This window comes from Homarus americanus, unplaced genomic scaffold, assembly GCF_018991925.1.
Source record: "Homarus americanus isolate GMGI-L3 unplaced genomic scaffold, GMGI_Hamer_2.0 scaffold50924, whole genome shotgun sequence".
In the NCBI taxonomy this organism is placed as follows: domain Eukaryota; kingdom Metazoa; phylum Arthropoda; class Malacostraca; order Decapoda; family Nephropidae; genus Homarus; species Homarus americanus.
The window spans coordinates 4,204,875-4,221,124 of record NW_024718094.1 but is presented as its reverse complement, the minus strand read 5'-3'; the positions used below and the strand labels follow the sequence as shown (position 1 = coordinate 4,221,124).

General features: G+C 37.8%; 1 protein-coding gene across 4 annotated transcripts in view; it reads right to left on the bottom strand.

The window, feature by feature from the left end:
- Positions 1-4,317: 4,317 nt before the first annotated feature.
- Positions 4,318-16,250, bottom strand: part of LOC121859136 (solute carrier family 49 member 4-like) — a 29,274-nt gene continuing 17,341 nt past the window's right edge. Inside the window, exons 2-11 of one of the 4 annotated variants that reach the window (XM_042355858.1) lie at positions 14,553-14,749; positions 11,793-11,977; positions 11,046-11,290; positions 9,719-9,831; positions 9,095-9,223; positions 7,255-7,384; positions 6,070-6,178; positions 4,964-5,150; positions 4,636-4,818; positions 4,318-4,498 (exon numbers count right to left, since the gene is read on the bottom strand). In XM_042355858.1, coding sequence (XP_042211792.1) covers positions 4,383-4,498; positions 4,636-4,818; positions 4,964-5,150; positions 6,070-6,178; positions 7,255-7,384; positions 9,095-9,223; positions 9,719-9,831; positions 11,046-11,290; positions 11,793-11,977; positions 14,553-14,634 — 1,479 coding nt within the window. In that variant the 5' untranslated portion in view covers positions 14,635-14,749 and the 3' untranslated portion in view covers positions 4,318-4,382. Of the gene's footprint in view, positions 4,499-4,635; positions 4,819-4,963; positions 5,151-6,069; positions 6,179-7,254; positions 7,385-9,094; positions 9,224-9,718; positions 9,832-11,045; positions 11,291-11,792; positions 11,978-14,552; positions 14,860-16,250 lie in introns of those variants that run through there. The other 3 variants (XM_042355857.1, XM_042355859.1, XM_042355860.1) reach the window with 3 other exon arrangements.

Genomic DNA, 16,250 nt, shown 5'->3' with positions numbered 1-16,250 from the left:
TTTAAAATTTCAAACAACACCCTTTAGAATACTACTGTAAACAGTAGTGTGACAGTCATTCTCAGTAACTATGAAAAGAGAAACTAAAAATTAAAAATGAAGCTAAAGGTGAAATTAATTCCAGTGATCCGCCAAACTATCTTAACCTCAGTGACATATATCTTTGAGCTAGAACAAAACATTTTGGAATATTCCTCTAAAATTTAAAAAAGCTGAAATTTCAGTTTTGTGAAACGGTGCAATGGAACCGGAAAAATTATGGAATGCCTTCAGAAAAAAGGTGTGGTGATCAACTAAGATTTCCCAATTTTTCAAGACTCATGTTGAATTTATTATCACCAGGCCAAGGTAAAAACTACTACTGCTGCTCTTATTCTGACACCATGGACAAGTATTTTTATTAGTTTTTTATTTTAACTAAAACAATGTTAGTATTATGGTTGCTACTGTTAGATGTGCACAATTGTTGGTAAACATTAAGGAGAGGGTCCGCCTTTTTTGTGTATGGGGGGGGTGCAGAATCTTTTCGGACACGTTTGTCGTAATGTGTAGGTAGATGCTTATCTAAAATGAGAAAGAAAAGAATTGGTATATGAAATATACCCGTATACAGTTTTCTTTCAAGAACTTTATGATCTTGCCTTCAAAACTCTCTCAGGGAGGCTGATATGAAGGTCTTAACCACTAATGATGACAGACAATACAAACAGACTAAGCAAAACTTAATGATTTTACATATCTAGTGATTTGATTAGGTTTGGTTAGATTGTCACCAATCGTCGCAGCCCCACATACTGTTGTCATTTCATAAGAAAACTCCTAAAAGGTAGTAATGTAGGTTCATAGTCTTTGTTTAATCCTCTCCCACCTAACAGGACTTTTACTTTTAAACAAACATCCTAGATATTATTCCAATAAATAACGTGGTATAAGTGGCGACTTTCTCTTTAACCTTTGCCAAGAAAATATAGGAGTAAAGCGGGATGGAAAGTTAATCTGATTTATTTTCCAGGTAGTTGAAAGTCAACAGCTCCTCGAGGGACCGTAGCACACCATAACACATTACACCTCAGGTATGTTCAAGTCAGTTTTATATATCAGCTATCGTCGTTTTTTAATTTGCTCGGGAGTCTTTGGTCTCCGCTAACTGAATAAGTCGTCGTTACCTCCCGTGTTAAGATCGGGATCACCTATGCTATATAAAGTCACTCGGGGAATTTACTTGATCCTGTGATTTACTAGATAGTGACTTGCGTATATCATTAACTCATCCTCCGAAAGTTTGAATTCCTTTATGGCATAAAGTTTATGCCATTATTACATGACCTTTTAAATCAGGGGTCCGCAACCTTTATACACTAGTCGGCCATTTTAATGGTGCACGTAAACAGAGATTGACCGCAGGTGTACTAAGCCAACGTAAGTCAGCAATGCGTTCCACAGAATTTAATGTAAAATCAGAAATGCAGGACTATATTTTATTGTCTGCAAAATGTTATAAAAAAAACACTGATATTTAAGACTAAACATAGTTTTAATTTTCAGCATATATATACTCTGCATTGAAATAATAGCACTATAATGGTCACTAGCCTAGTTAAATATTCTGTAAAGAAATTAGGGAAACATAACTTAGCAAAACAAAATATGGAAATGTGAAACTCTTGGAACAGTACAAAATAACGTTTTAATAACAGGTTCATACCCGAAATACAAGCAAACAGGAAATTGCTTTATACAGTAGCATTATGACATCCTGTAGTTACTTTGTAGTACACAGTACAATAACCCCCGCCCCCCAAAAATGATGTGATGTTATATTCAGGTAAAATAAAGTTTACTTTTTGCATAGGAAAATAAGGGCTTCAATTCTATATACAAATACAAGATCAATACCAAAACTAATGTAAGGGTTGAGCCTGGATGTGATTTGTAATTTCAGAAAAAAGTTTGATCAAAGTGTGTTACAGTAGCCTTCACACGTTCTGTACTTGTTCTTGACAAAGGTAAGCACACCGAATGTTTGCTCACAGCAGTATGTTGATCCAGCAATATGTTGATGTCCCTGCTTTTTATTTTCACCCATAATATATGGAATAATAACAGTCTTACCGGCCACAATGCCCGAAATTTAGACGTCACTCAGCCGGCAGAGAATACGTACGGTGGTACCCTTTTCCGGCCGCATGCGGCCGGAAAAAGGGGGTTGCGGACCCCTGTTAAATAATTTTCCATTGCAGTATCTGTAACACGCATCCTCTTAGAAATGGCATGTTGTGATTATCAAAGATCGGGTCCAGAGTGTATCAAAATATGCAAAAGTTATTTTTCATTGTATTTTTTGCAATATGGGAGTGAATCGACTCAGTCAGATCTTTGGATCCTTCCCTAAACGAGGAGGGCGTCTCTTAGTTATATGGTTCTTTCTTAAGCTAGGATTCCATTCACGCGTTTGCAGTGCATTTACGTTTTCAATCGCTACAGGGAGCGATTGGCATTTACTGCAAACGCATGACGCTAACGCAACTGTGCCAGTGGAAACAACCGTGTACATTTCAATGTGGTCTATTTTTGGCGCTATCGCAACCGCTAACGCGTAATGGAATCCTAGCTTTATTCTTCAAGTTTGTTATGGTCTTCCTCTCTCATGGCTGGTACTTATTTGAAGGAAACACAATATGCCTACTTAAATATCGTGTTTTGCCTTTCAAATATTTCGTCGTAAAATATGGTACTCATGCAGGCACAAGTTGCTCCCAGCGTTATCTTGTTCACCATAGGCTCTTCAATTTTTAGAGTCACTGATAAAGATGAAAACTTAAATTGATTTTTTTACTTGAATTCTGAAGCACTTGGCTGCATCCTCTTCAATCAGTCAAATTTGTTTTCCTCCTATGAGCAGAAACCATATACTCTTGCTGGTGGAAAATTATAGTTATCACTCCTGGGATGTTTACATTAAAGAAGTTTCTGGGTAGACAAACTCTCTTGAAATATTTGGATAGGTTGCTGGTTCACACCTTCAGGGCACTCCAAGTTCACCCAGCTTTTTTGAGTACCTAACTTTACAGCTAGGCAAAGTGAAGATGGTCAACTGCAGTGCCGGACAAAACAGGGATAGTTAAACAGTGCTGTATACCTACTGGCTGTAACAGTTCTTCAGGCTTGCGGGATTCATTTTCATAGATTTTGGCAAGATGGCAGCTTATTTCACTTGATGATTAGATACCCCAATATATTTCCCCTACAGATTAACCAGCCCAATGCTACTAGGGGAGATAGGTTAAGTTAGCGTGGTTGGGTTAGGTTAGAGTGGTTAATCGTCTGGTGAAATAAACTGGGGTGTCTAATATTCAGATGATCCTCATATAACTCAAAAGGATTTGGTTTATTCAGGTCAACGACCCACAACTGGGCCTCGGGGGCAAAAAATTAAGAGTAAAAATAAATTAAGAATAGAAAAGAAAAAACATATTAATCTACTGTACACCATGAAGATGACGGAAAACCAGCTTTTTAAAGTGAGACAGGTTGTATAAGTATGGAAACACAGAAGAAGGCAGAGCATTCCACAGTTTGGCTGTGTGAGGAAAGAAGGATGTACTATAACGGGTTATTCTAGTGTGACCGACAACCACAGAGAAACTGTGGGCACCGCGGGCAAGACGAGTGTTACGAGCCCACGGCCTTGCCGGCGGTACATAGGATGCCAAATCCACCGAACATTGTCCGTTAAAGTACCTGTAAAAGAGTGAGAGTGAAGCAACATTGCGGCGAAGAGAAAGGGATGAGAGATTGTCGACTAAAGGAGGAGAGTTAATAAGACGAAATGCCTTTGATTCCACCATATTTAACAGTTAGACAGAAGAAGAGCCACCCCGATATGAGAGCAGTACTCCAAGTTAAGACGAATGAATCCCTTATATACTTGAAGCATATACTGTAATTACTGTACCTCACATATACGATATATAGTGGTACAGGCATAAAGAATGATAAAATAGAAAAATAATGTTTAGTACAGTTTTGAGGACAATGTAGTTAGTTAGCATAAGGAAACCGATAGGTCACAGACACACGAGTCCGGGAAGAAGAAATTTCATAAAAGACTTAGATAAGTGACGAGAGAGAGGTTCATATGAAGGGTTCAAAGAGTGTGTGTGTGTGTGTGTGTATATATATATATATACATATATATATATATATATATATATATATATATATATATATATATATATATATATATATATATATATATATATATATATATATATATATATATATATATATATATATATATATATTATGTAATACAGTTATGCTACACTTGTACACTTGAACCCATGTCTTCTCTCTTGTTTTGTGTGTATGTACAGTCTCGTTCAAGATTCTCCAGGTGTGTCTATTATCAGTCTGGTGTCGTCAAACGTGATGAACAACAGCGGCACGATGGCGAGGAATGTGGATAATACTAGTGTGTAAGTCATCCACAGATAACCTGCAAAAAAATTACTTTAAGAATATGTAATATATATAAGCGACAGATACACAAAATTACATTCAGTGTTGTGTAAGTCACTATAGAGGTTACGTAATGAGATAGTTAACAGTAGGAACTCCTAGGTCATGACTTACCAACATTAGGAATGAAGAAGACCAAGAGGAACATGACAGTGCCGATGTTGTCCACAGCTGTCATGACGCCAGCACTAAGGATCTCTGGCACGGGGTAAGCCAAGTCGATCCCCACCTCGAAGAACAGCGGGAAGGTAGCCGCGTTGAAGGCATTCCCCCCTACCACTGACATATACACCTGCCCTGTAGTGTAAGACGATACTACATGAGCTGATAGTTAAACAATGATATTGTGTTTCTCAGGAGTTTGACTGCTCCATTTTGTTTCTCTACTTATATAATTGTGTTCATATTTTGAATAGCTGGAAACAAACAGGAAATAGCTCACAAGTTGTAACAGGTAAAATTTCATAGGAGAGGAGATGGAACCAGTAGTAACAACCAGCGGAGGCCGCCAATAAGACACAGAGCAGTAACCTAATATGGCCATGCATCAGGTCATTGATACGCCCCACGATAACAGGTAATACACTGGCCGCTATCACACTAGTCACACCGATCCACATGGCGTCTTTCTGGAAGTAGATGACAGAAAGTCTCCCAGCAGTCTTAACCTCTGCTATGAGTATTGATGAAAAACAAACATATTTATAAATTAAATAAATATGCCTTTCCTCACACAGTTAAAATAATAGGTTATAGATGACAAGATCGAAATTACTTTAATCTGAATTAGTATCTATATCATCGATAATTTTCTTTGTTACCAGATATGGACTGAAGTTGTCAAGTGCTGCTTTCTTTTTGGTCAAGAACTGAGAGCTGAGACTGTAGTTACTTCACTAGTTGGTACTTGACTGATCATAAAATTAGTGTGATATTGATAATTTTTATATTCGTAGTCTAACGAGCCACTGTAGTTTACTGAAAATATTGGGTGGAACCTACGTATTGTATAATAGGTGTTGACATGAGGCCACAGGGTAAATGTTTGTTAACTTGGCACAGAAGTAGCTTGTTATTTATAGTCCCTGTACACTGAGTTATTTCTCCCTCCATTATAGACAACTAGTGGCACTTCACAAACTAAATCTATTTTCGTTTTTTTTTTTTTTTTACTTCAGAGTCTCTGGGGCAGAAGACAAGATGTTTGTCCTCTGTTAACTTCCAGGGCATCACATGCAACATACACTATTCTCGTACAACAATCTCATAAGAAACTCGTTCTGATTCTGAGAATATTAACTAAAAATGTCTCACTTGCATAGTGTTTACACATACACTATGCAAGTTGGTGAGCCCATCATGGCATACTTGTATAAAAACTTCCAATACTTTATTATTCCTCGTCAAGGAAATAATTTTTTGAATTTTATTATGCAGTATAAGGTCTCAATAAGCTTGTGCATGAACACACTGGCTTATAGAAAATTAAATCCTTGATGTTTCACTAATTTGAGGTTAATGTTTATTTAGCAACAGTTGTGATCTTACCTGGTGGAAGCCAAGAGGCAGAAGCGAGAAATCGAGCACAGTAAGCCAGCCTACAGCAGGCCCGATAGCGAAGCCATATGCGATTGTCAGCGCCGTGAACTGTTTGTTTCTGGTGGATATATTTACATGTTGCTTACTTTCAATAATTTTCCCCGCCAATACACACCAGACTAATACTCTTCAACCACATAACTTATACTATAAACGACGTAACCAGCACACATACAGCTCTCACTCTATCCCCAGGAACATGGGGTGGGGGAGGAATTGGAATTTTGTCACGTACAGCGGCTAGTTTATTGTGTACTCCATCTCTCCTGTGAGCTGTAGCGCAAAAGGATTGCAAAGTTGAGGTTACAAAAGGTGTGTATAACAGATCCAAGTGGTCAGGATATTATAGCATTGAATGTTATTAAGTAATTCAAATATATTGCTTGTTTAGTTCTGTACATAGAATGTGATTTATTCACAACTGCGTGAGTACAGCAGTGTGAGGCAACATGCCTTGTCACACACTTTGTTATTCTCAACTGCGTCAGAGGTCAAGCACATTATGTGTTTCGTTCTATACACAGGAATTGCCTATCGCTACTAAATGCAACAAGTGGATACAATCTTAATGTCAGCCATTTTGCCATTAGAGATAAGGTGTTGTGCCATTTCACACAGTGCACTTGACATGGATCTGACCCTGAAATGTTCTATCATCACACAGTCAAGGACGTAGTGTTGGAGTGTGTGGCCACACACTTTGCGTTTAGTTTTGTTCACATCTGCTTGAGGGACTTACTGCCAGAGGTACTTATATCCTAACCTTAGGCTAGCACCTTTTCTCTTATGAACTTAATAAACGGTCACGACTCTGTTTAGTATCAAGTTTATTCGGATCACCTGAAAACTCACCCCACAAATTAATTCACTTGAATATTAACGACCCTCACGCTAAACTAATGTAACCTAACCTAACTTACCCTAATCTAATCTATCCTAACTCCCCAGGTAGCGTTAGGGTGGTAAACTTCAGGTAAAATAAGCTGGGACGAATCTTAAAATAAATATAAATATAAAAAAACACAAAACACCAAGCAGTATCTTATCAAGTCCTGTCACTTAATAATTACTGGAATTTATAATGAACAAAAAAAATTACTCGAATGTGTTTAGAGGTAAATTCATATAACTTACTTGAAGAGAGAAACAACACCAGGGATGAATTTATGTCGTTCAGTGGAAATGCTGACGGAGGGAGGGGTGGGAGGCTTGGCGGGGAAGTACACCATTACCGCCAGCAAGAGGACTCCTGACACACCCATACCTGACCAAAAATAGATGAAAGTTTCTTAAACATTAGTATCTATCTATATGAAACAAAGAAGTCTGTTTGTTTGTGTGTCCGCACGAGAATCTCGGAAACTACTTTACCGACCTGTAGTGATGATGGATGGTGTTATATGTAGTGATGATGGATGGTGTTATATGTAGTGATGATGAATGATGTTATATGTAGTGATGATGGATGATGTTATATGTAGTGATGATGGATGTTATGTGTAGTGATGATGGATGGTGTTATATGTAGTGATGATGGATGGTGTTATATGTAGTGATGATGGATGATGTTATATGTAGTGATGATGGATGTTGTTATATGTAGTGATGATGGATGGTGTTATATGTAGTGATGATGGATGGTGTTATATGTAGTGATGATGGATGGTGTTATATGTAGTGATGATGGGTGGTGTTATATGTAGTGATGATGGATGGTGTTATATGATGATGAATGATGTTATATGTAGTGATGATGGATGGTGTTATATGTAGTGATGATGGATGGTGTTATATGTAGTGATGATGGATGATGTTATATGTAGTGATGATGGATGTGTTATATGTAGTGATGATGTGTTATATGTAGTGATGATGGATGGTGTTATATGTAGTGATGATATGATGTGTGATGATGGATGGTGTTATATGTAGTGATGATGGATGGTGTTATATGTAGTGATGATGGATGATGTTATATGTAGTGATGATGGGTGGTGTTATATGTAGTGGTGATTAGACAATAAAATAATAACAGTTTAATGCTAAAAAAATATACTTTGCTGTAATGTTGTAGTGAAAAACATGGTGGAACTTACATACACCGTTAATGAACTATTGATGGAAGAAGAAGTTTTGGGGACTGAACAGTGAGACAATATGGAGCCTCCCGGAGGAAGGAGTCCAACCGTGGCCTAGCGAATGAGCCGCCCGGAGGGCGGCGTTTCTGCTAGTTTTATATAGATAAACATGGATTTCTAAAACTTATACAGTATTAATATATTGTAGTTCAATAGCAGGAAACTATGTGACTCATGTTTACAAACTGAGACTCGTCCAACAGTCGCTCCAGGTGACAAAATCACTGGGTGAAACAAAGGTTTGTGAAAAGCAACACAAAGGGACCTAAAACCTAAACTATAATAGTCAGTTGTGAAGTCCTGTATCGGCAGGGAAATGTGCAGTACAGGAAAAAGACATAAAACCATGAACTCTGGTTCTGCTCAGGTTTCTAAGTTATACACTAGCTACTAGGTTGTCATGACACCATAACCTATTGTATATCTAAACTCTTCCAAGATTTCAACACTTCTACCAAAAGCAGAGATGACTGGTCATATAGTCTACTGATGAAAGCACTTATATTTGTTATGAATCTATGACAAACATTTAAAAATCTTAATTGCCAAATCATTCTTAAACTATGGACACCCCAAAGGATATACCGTTGCCCGGACTCTTCATGACCAAGAAATGGATTTTAATTGTCAGAGTAGGTCGTGCACAACATGGCGCCCGAGATTCAAATACTTAAGATTTTGCAGAAGTTATCTCATATACCTTCAGATATATTACATGCAAAACAACCATTACCAGACACATGGACGACAGACATTACGATATTCCCGGCCGGGCCAATTGGCTGTGACAAATACAGTTATGTTGAGGTCTTGACTATTATTTAAGTCCACTGTACCTATATATAACAGAAGCAAGACATCTTCTTGTATGTCGTGGTTGGAGACGTGTGGTCCAGGCTGACGCACCAGCAGTGGCTCCAAATAGCTGCCAACACAACCCATCATACAGAATCCTATCATCACCGCTAGGGTCGTGGTCACAGAGGGAGAGTAAAATTTTATGATAAGTACAGTACTCATGTTGTGGAGATATAGTATTAGGCTGTTCTCAAAGTGCCTGTGAAATGAAATCTGGGAAGTGTGGAGAGTTTTAAAAGTACACTATAATGTAGGAGAAAAGGTAGGAAAGGAGGTAAGAGGGAGGAAAGGTGAGAAAAAGATGGGAGGGAAGGTGAGAAAAGATGGGAGGGAAAGTGAAGGAAAGTGGTAAAGAAGATGGGAGGGAAGATGCATAAGGTGATATAAAGATTTCTGTTGACAATTGAAAGTCCGAGTAAGTTAAAGTGAGAAATATATTTTAACTTTGTTACTATTCTTATTTCTTATCACAGTTTATTGGATCCTGAAAATAATTATGGTAACATTATAAGCTATGATGTGGTAGTAAAGAGAAAGAATAAAGTGGAAGGTGTGGTTATTATGAATACATGAAAAACTGGGAAAGAGTTCAATTAACTCACCACCTGCAGTAGTCCTTTCATGCAGCGGAAACCATTCTGCTGCTACAGGTATTGGTGCTGACAGGATAAGTGTACTGGAGATTCCCAGCAGAATGGCACACAGGTGACACATGCTGTAAACACATTTTCTTAATTATTGAAACTGGTGTATTTACCTTCTGGCTGACATGGAAAGGGGGAGCGGGGTAGTTGAAGGTGGAATTTAAATCATATAAATACTATTATGTAATATTGTGCTCAGACGGATGTTGTATAATTTTACTATAAGATCAGGATTCGATTTCCTTCCATCTGCTGATGATGGGCGGGCGTAATCACATAACCCAAAATCACGCCAGGTAACTAGGGCGTAGTTTTAGCACACGTCACATCCGATCGTGCATTTACTTAAGCGATGGATTGAACTGTGTGGAAGAAACTTGAATGGCGGGTGGCAATTAGCATAGACGTCCTGCTTATAACCCTGTACTATACTGTATAACATATTCCCAGAAGAGAGTCCTAATTTTATACCTCAAGTGTTTGACTTTCCCTGCACACTAAACCATAAAGTAAAGATTAGAGAACAGAATCTACCCCATCACTTGGGGCTACCAGACATCAGTTTACACCTCTACAGTACAGTATACTGTATAACCAGTCATTACTACCTGCACATTTTGTTACCTTGAAGGAGAACTTATGATAACCTTTGTTTCATTCTCAACTGTAGCAAGTATTCCGATCATTGCTGGTTTATCTGTGCAGACTTAAAGTTTGTTGCACTTTTAACAAGACTGCAGACTAGATTCACGAAATATATTTGTTTTCTGTGTACAGTATGAGGGACATTCTTGCCCGAGCACAGCATTACATCACAGTGTAATCAGCCCTTCATTCATGGATTTTTACTACTTGCTATATAGTAAACAGAGGCCTGGAGGATGCCTCATGCCTCCAGAGGAGTTCAGGGAATATTGGAGGCAACTGTACAGTACATATTCAGATGTACTCATGAGCCAATAAATGCCTAGTACTTACCAACAGTGAGTAACAGAGAAATGACTGAATGGCTAGTGAGCTGACAAGAGTGGAGGAGGATAAGTAAGTATGCTGTACCCTCTTCTCCCGAAGAAACATTGGAAACAGACTGCCAGAACTCAACCAAGAGTCATTCCAACTGCCCAAACATTAGAAAAAACAGGAAAACAGTTACCATTCGCAAATCACCAACTTCCACAGTTCTCAGGGCTGTAAATTCTTTTACTAGAGCTGATAATCTCCTTGAAAGAGGATAACGGAATGAATAAACCTTACCAAGGCAATAGAAGATAATGATAGTACTCACATGGTAAAAGTAGGGGTGTCGAGGGTGATGCAGCGAAGAGCACTACCGATAAAAACAAGCGCGGTGCAGCTCAACACACCAGCACGAAGACCATATCTCTGTATGGCCCAGCACATGGGGAATACAAATACCACAAACATTATGGTGCCCCAGTTGGCCATTATGGCCACCGTAGACTGGCCCCAACCCGTGAAGCTTTTATTCATACTCTCGCTGATGGGTCCCCATGTGTTCCACTGTACTGCCTGCCAGTATAAACACTCATTAGCCTACTTTAACATTATAATTTTCCATCTGGAACGCTTTAGTGAAAAGGTAAAAAAAAAGGGAATCACGTGAAGATTAAGCACCCCAACTTTTTTCAACATGACGCTTAAACACCCTACCTGGTAGTTAGGTTAGGTTAGATTGAGTTGACTTTAGGGTAGTTAATCTTAGGTGAAATAAGCTGGCGGCTAATCTTCCTATCTAGGGTTAAGGTCATTATATAACTTGTCGTAATCAAAATAACCTTTTCGCCTCTAGTTGTAAGTTATAATGGATAGATGGTAGCAGTACAGTACAGTAAACTACAGTTCATTACCCAATATATGGATCACCTGAAGATTAACCCCCGGATTATTTCACATAATGCTACCTGGGGGGTTAAGTTAGATTAGGCTAGGGTGGTTAATGTTAAGGTGAAATAAACCTAGGAATTAATCTTAGTTGATAATAATATATGTTTTAGGGTGTATCACAACTTACGTGTAGCGCACCTAAGCTGGAGACGATGAAGAGTATCCAGAACCGGGTGAGGTATGTCTTGGTGGTGGGGACGAGGGTTGTGTTGGCCTCTCGCCCCGCCTCTCTGTCTTCTGTGCTCCCATAGTTAGACCCACTTCCGCTTGTGTTGACGATGGTTGTCGGCTCTCCATTGCTCGCTCGTAGTTCTGTTTACCACATTATTTTAACAGGTGTTTAATTATCGGGTGATGTAAACTAGGAGGTTAATCCCCACGTGATTTAGAACAGCCAACATATTATACCGGGTGATTATAAATTATCTTCCCAATTTTAGACATTTGTTCTAAATTACTAACAAAGCTACTTTTTTCCTCTAGGGTTATGTCATAAATGAAGGTTTTGTTCCAGTAATGCCGGCAACTGGAAAACTTGAAGCAGACTTTAGAAAAGATCAGTATGAGTGCATTACGGTATAAAGTTTATTAATGGGAAATCACAAAATCGAGTTACCAGAGTACTACTTGGTTACTTACATAATTAAACGAGATAAATTATTACACGTTTTACAAGGAGTATGTTGATTAAGAGAGAGGGGTGTGCCCGCAACATCCTGTTGAATAATCGGTACACAAGTACTACTGTACTGTATTATGAACTCGTCAAGGTCATTGCCAGATACCTACCTCCTACCATAAATATTTCATGCATACTTTCACCAGATTACTTGAATATAGTCCCTATGCACATTTAAATTTACCTAATCTAACTCAGCCTAACCTAACCTAACCTAATATAATCCAAACTAACCTAACTTAACCCAGACTAACCTAACCTAAACTAGCCTAACCAATAGTTTAATCCCCCAGATAGCGTTAGGGTGTGTAATCATCAGGTGAAATAACCGGGTGGCTAATCTTCAGGTGATGTGTCTTACTATGGTAATGTAAATAAGAAAAAAATAAATTTCACCTTCCCATGTTAAATAATTCCAGAGATACAGCCTTTTGAAATCGTACTTTTTTAAACTTTAATTATATATTTTTTATTCACTAAAGCGTTTATAACTCTGGTTCTAATTAAGCTCAGTATGGTATAAATGTAAAGCTCTTAAATGAAACATTCATTTGATTTGCTACTTAAGATATTTTCATTGACCTTGAATAAATATTATGACAACTCTTCGACTTTAGTTTATGAAAAAATTACCTCAAAATTTATTTTGGGTTTTCTAAAACATTTTGTGATTATATTAGTACCTTTTGGAAATTTTCACATTGGAACATAAATGTGATGAGGGACACGATTCTTCTTTAAATTTTGTGATGTTGCACTGTATGATTAGTTATGTTCAGACACCTGCTGGGAGGAGGCACTTCGACCATTTTGTAAGAAATATGACTATTGGGGAATCGAGAGTGTCTACTCTGACAACAGAGCCAAAATGTGTGATGGACAAACAGATTAAGCTGGAGTGTAGTGTGACTGATTGAAGGTCCACGGAACTCCTGTGCAGAGTTATTGAGTAGCTCAGTGGGGACAAGGGGATAATTTCTATGAAAATGAGTTGGTCAAAGCGGTCCTTTTAGCTAGTGTATGTGTTCCAAATGTAGGTATGCATTTTATAATAATAAGTTAATTAGTCTCTTTCTTTTTCTATAACTCGCCAAAATATTACCAACGGAAATATGCAAATCCCAAACCTGAATTAACAAGATGGTCGTGAATTGTGGCCCCAGAACTGTGTTGACTTAATATAGAATATTCCTTTACTGTTTACCATTTTTATATATTAAAGGGGTCTCATAAAGATTTGCACCCCCCAGCTTATTTCACCTGATGAAACATACAATCACTACCTGAGGGGGGGGGGGCTTGGTTAGGTAAGCGTTAATTTAGGCTAGTGTCGCGATCCCACTACTCTTTATACTTGGGGAGTGAATCCTACCCCAAGTTATTAACAAATAAAGGTACAAACAGGGAACACGGCAATAATTATCTCCACCAAATACCTACTCAACTAAATGTACTTGAAAAAGTAAGAACAGTTGAAATAAGTGAATTACAAAATGGAAGATAATTAATTAATTCAATTTATGTTTTAAAGGGAGTAATGATTAGCAAACATGAATTTAAGTGAATAAGTAATTGTATAATAAAATAAGAGTGATGCCGGAAGGGCGAAACTATACTGTAAGGAGTTAGACCAAACAAATATTACTTAACATTACTATATTACACAAAACATACGAAATATATATATACAACAATCAATACAAAATGATTATCCCTACCAAACAGGAGATACCTTACCACCAGGATCCCTTCCTAGGCCTAACTAAACGTGTCACTAATACCTGATACCCCTAGGGCATTGCAGAAGACTTGATAAAGCACTTAGACAAAGGTCAAGGCTAGAGAACGAATAGACACGTCTAACATATGCCACGGATTTTTCGCTACTGGGGAGCGTGGCGTGGGTACGCCGTGGAGGAGCGTCTCATATCACGTGATCTAGACATTTGCTGGATATTTTATATAATTAATTAATATTACTCTTGAGTTGACTTAACAGAGTAAGACAATGATGCATATAAATTACATACATAAATATACAATTAACCTAAGTAGCTAAGAACAATAATAATATAATAAGTACAATTAACAATTATTAGTAGCTTGTGTGAAATGGAAGAGTGAACAGATGCAGCGAGTTGCCGAGCGCTCAGGCACGTGACACTAGACTACTAATTTTTATACGATTTGACTATTCAATTTACTTACTACTGTTTTTGTTGAAGTGACAAGTGCGTGTAGTCTCGGTAAGATGATTTTTACAGTTCTGTAATAAAGGCTCCTCCAACATCCTGCCTTATGTCCTGAAGTGTCGTATGTGTTCAGTATGATACGGTTGGTGCCTGGTGTTTTTATACTGGTGGTTCAATGCCACACCACCCCTTACAATGATGACTCTTATTGCGCTAAACAAAAATACAGATAAATCATTTTCATATCTAATCTAGTTATCTACTGTATAGCATTAGGGTACACTCTATTACTACTACAGGTACTACTTTGCTGTCACTCGGAGTCGAATATGGTGATCATCCAGCTATGGTACAATGATATCAGTTATTATGGATGTCACCTAGGTTGGTGAGTTCTGAGGTGACTAAAGAGGCCGATACGGGACCCGCAGCGTCGATCAGAAGTTGTACATGTGGGGGGGCTACATCTAGTGCGGGAGGGGCGGCGACAGCGTCTTTCCGGCGGTGGCGCTTGCCTGCCCCGTTATGTAGTCGGGCTAACTCGAAAGTATTGACACCTTCTTGTGTGGTGATCCTCTAAGCGTTAGGATGTGGAGTACTTGTCTCCCAGGTGAGGGGGTCGATTTGGCACTTTTTCAGGTTTGTCTTAAGACTATTCTTATACCTTTTGAGTTACCACTGTTACATCACCTATTGTTTCTATTTACCACTGTTACATCACCTATTGTTTCTATTTACTACTGTTACATCACCTAATGTTTCTATTTACCACTGTTACATCACCTATTGTTTCTATTTACCACTGTTACATCACCTATTGTTTCTATTTACCACTGTTACATCACCTATTGTTTCTATTTACCACTGTTACATCACCTATTGTTTCTATTTACCACTGTTACATCTATTTACCTATTGTTTCTATTTACCACTGTTACATCACCTATTGTTTCTATTTACCACTGTTACATCACCTATTGTTTCTATTTACCACTGTTACATCACCTATTGTTTCTATTTACCACTGTTACATCACCTATTGTTTCTATTTACCACTGTTACATCACCTATTGTTTCTATTTACCACTGTTACATCACCTATTGTTTCTATTTACCACTGTTACATCACCTATTGTTTCTATTTACCACTGTTACATCACCTAATGTTTCTATTTACCACTGTTACATCACCTATTGTTTCTATTTACCACTGTTACACCACCTATTGTTTCTATTTACCACTGTTACATCACCTATTGTTTCTATTTACCACTGTTACATCACCTATTGTTTCTATTTACCACTGTTACATCACCTATGTTTCTATTTACTACTGTTACACCACCTAATGTTTCTATTTACCACTGTTACATCACCTATTGTTTCTATTTACCACTGTTACATCACCTATTGTTTCTATTTACCACTGTTACACCACCTATTGTTTCTATTTACCACTGTTACATCACCTATTGTTTCTATTTACCACTGTTACATCACCTATTGTTTCTATTTACCACTGTTACATCACCTATTGTTTCTTATTTACCACTGTTACATCACCTATTGTTTCTATTTACCACTGTTACATCACCTATTGTTTCTATTTACCACTGTTACATCACCTATTGTTTCTATTTATCACTGTTACATCACCTATTGTTTCTATTTACCACTGTTACATCACCTATTGTTTCTATTTACCACTGTTACA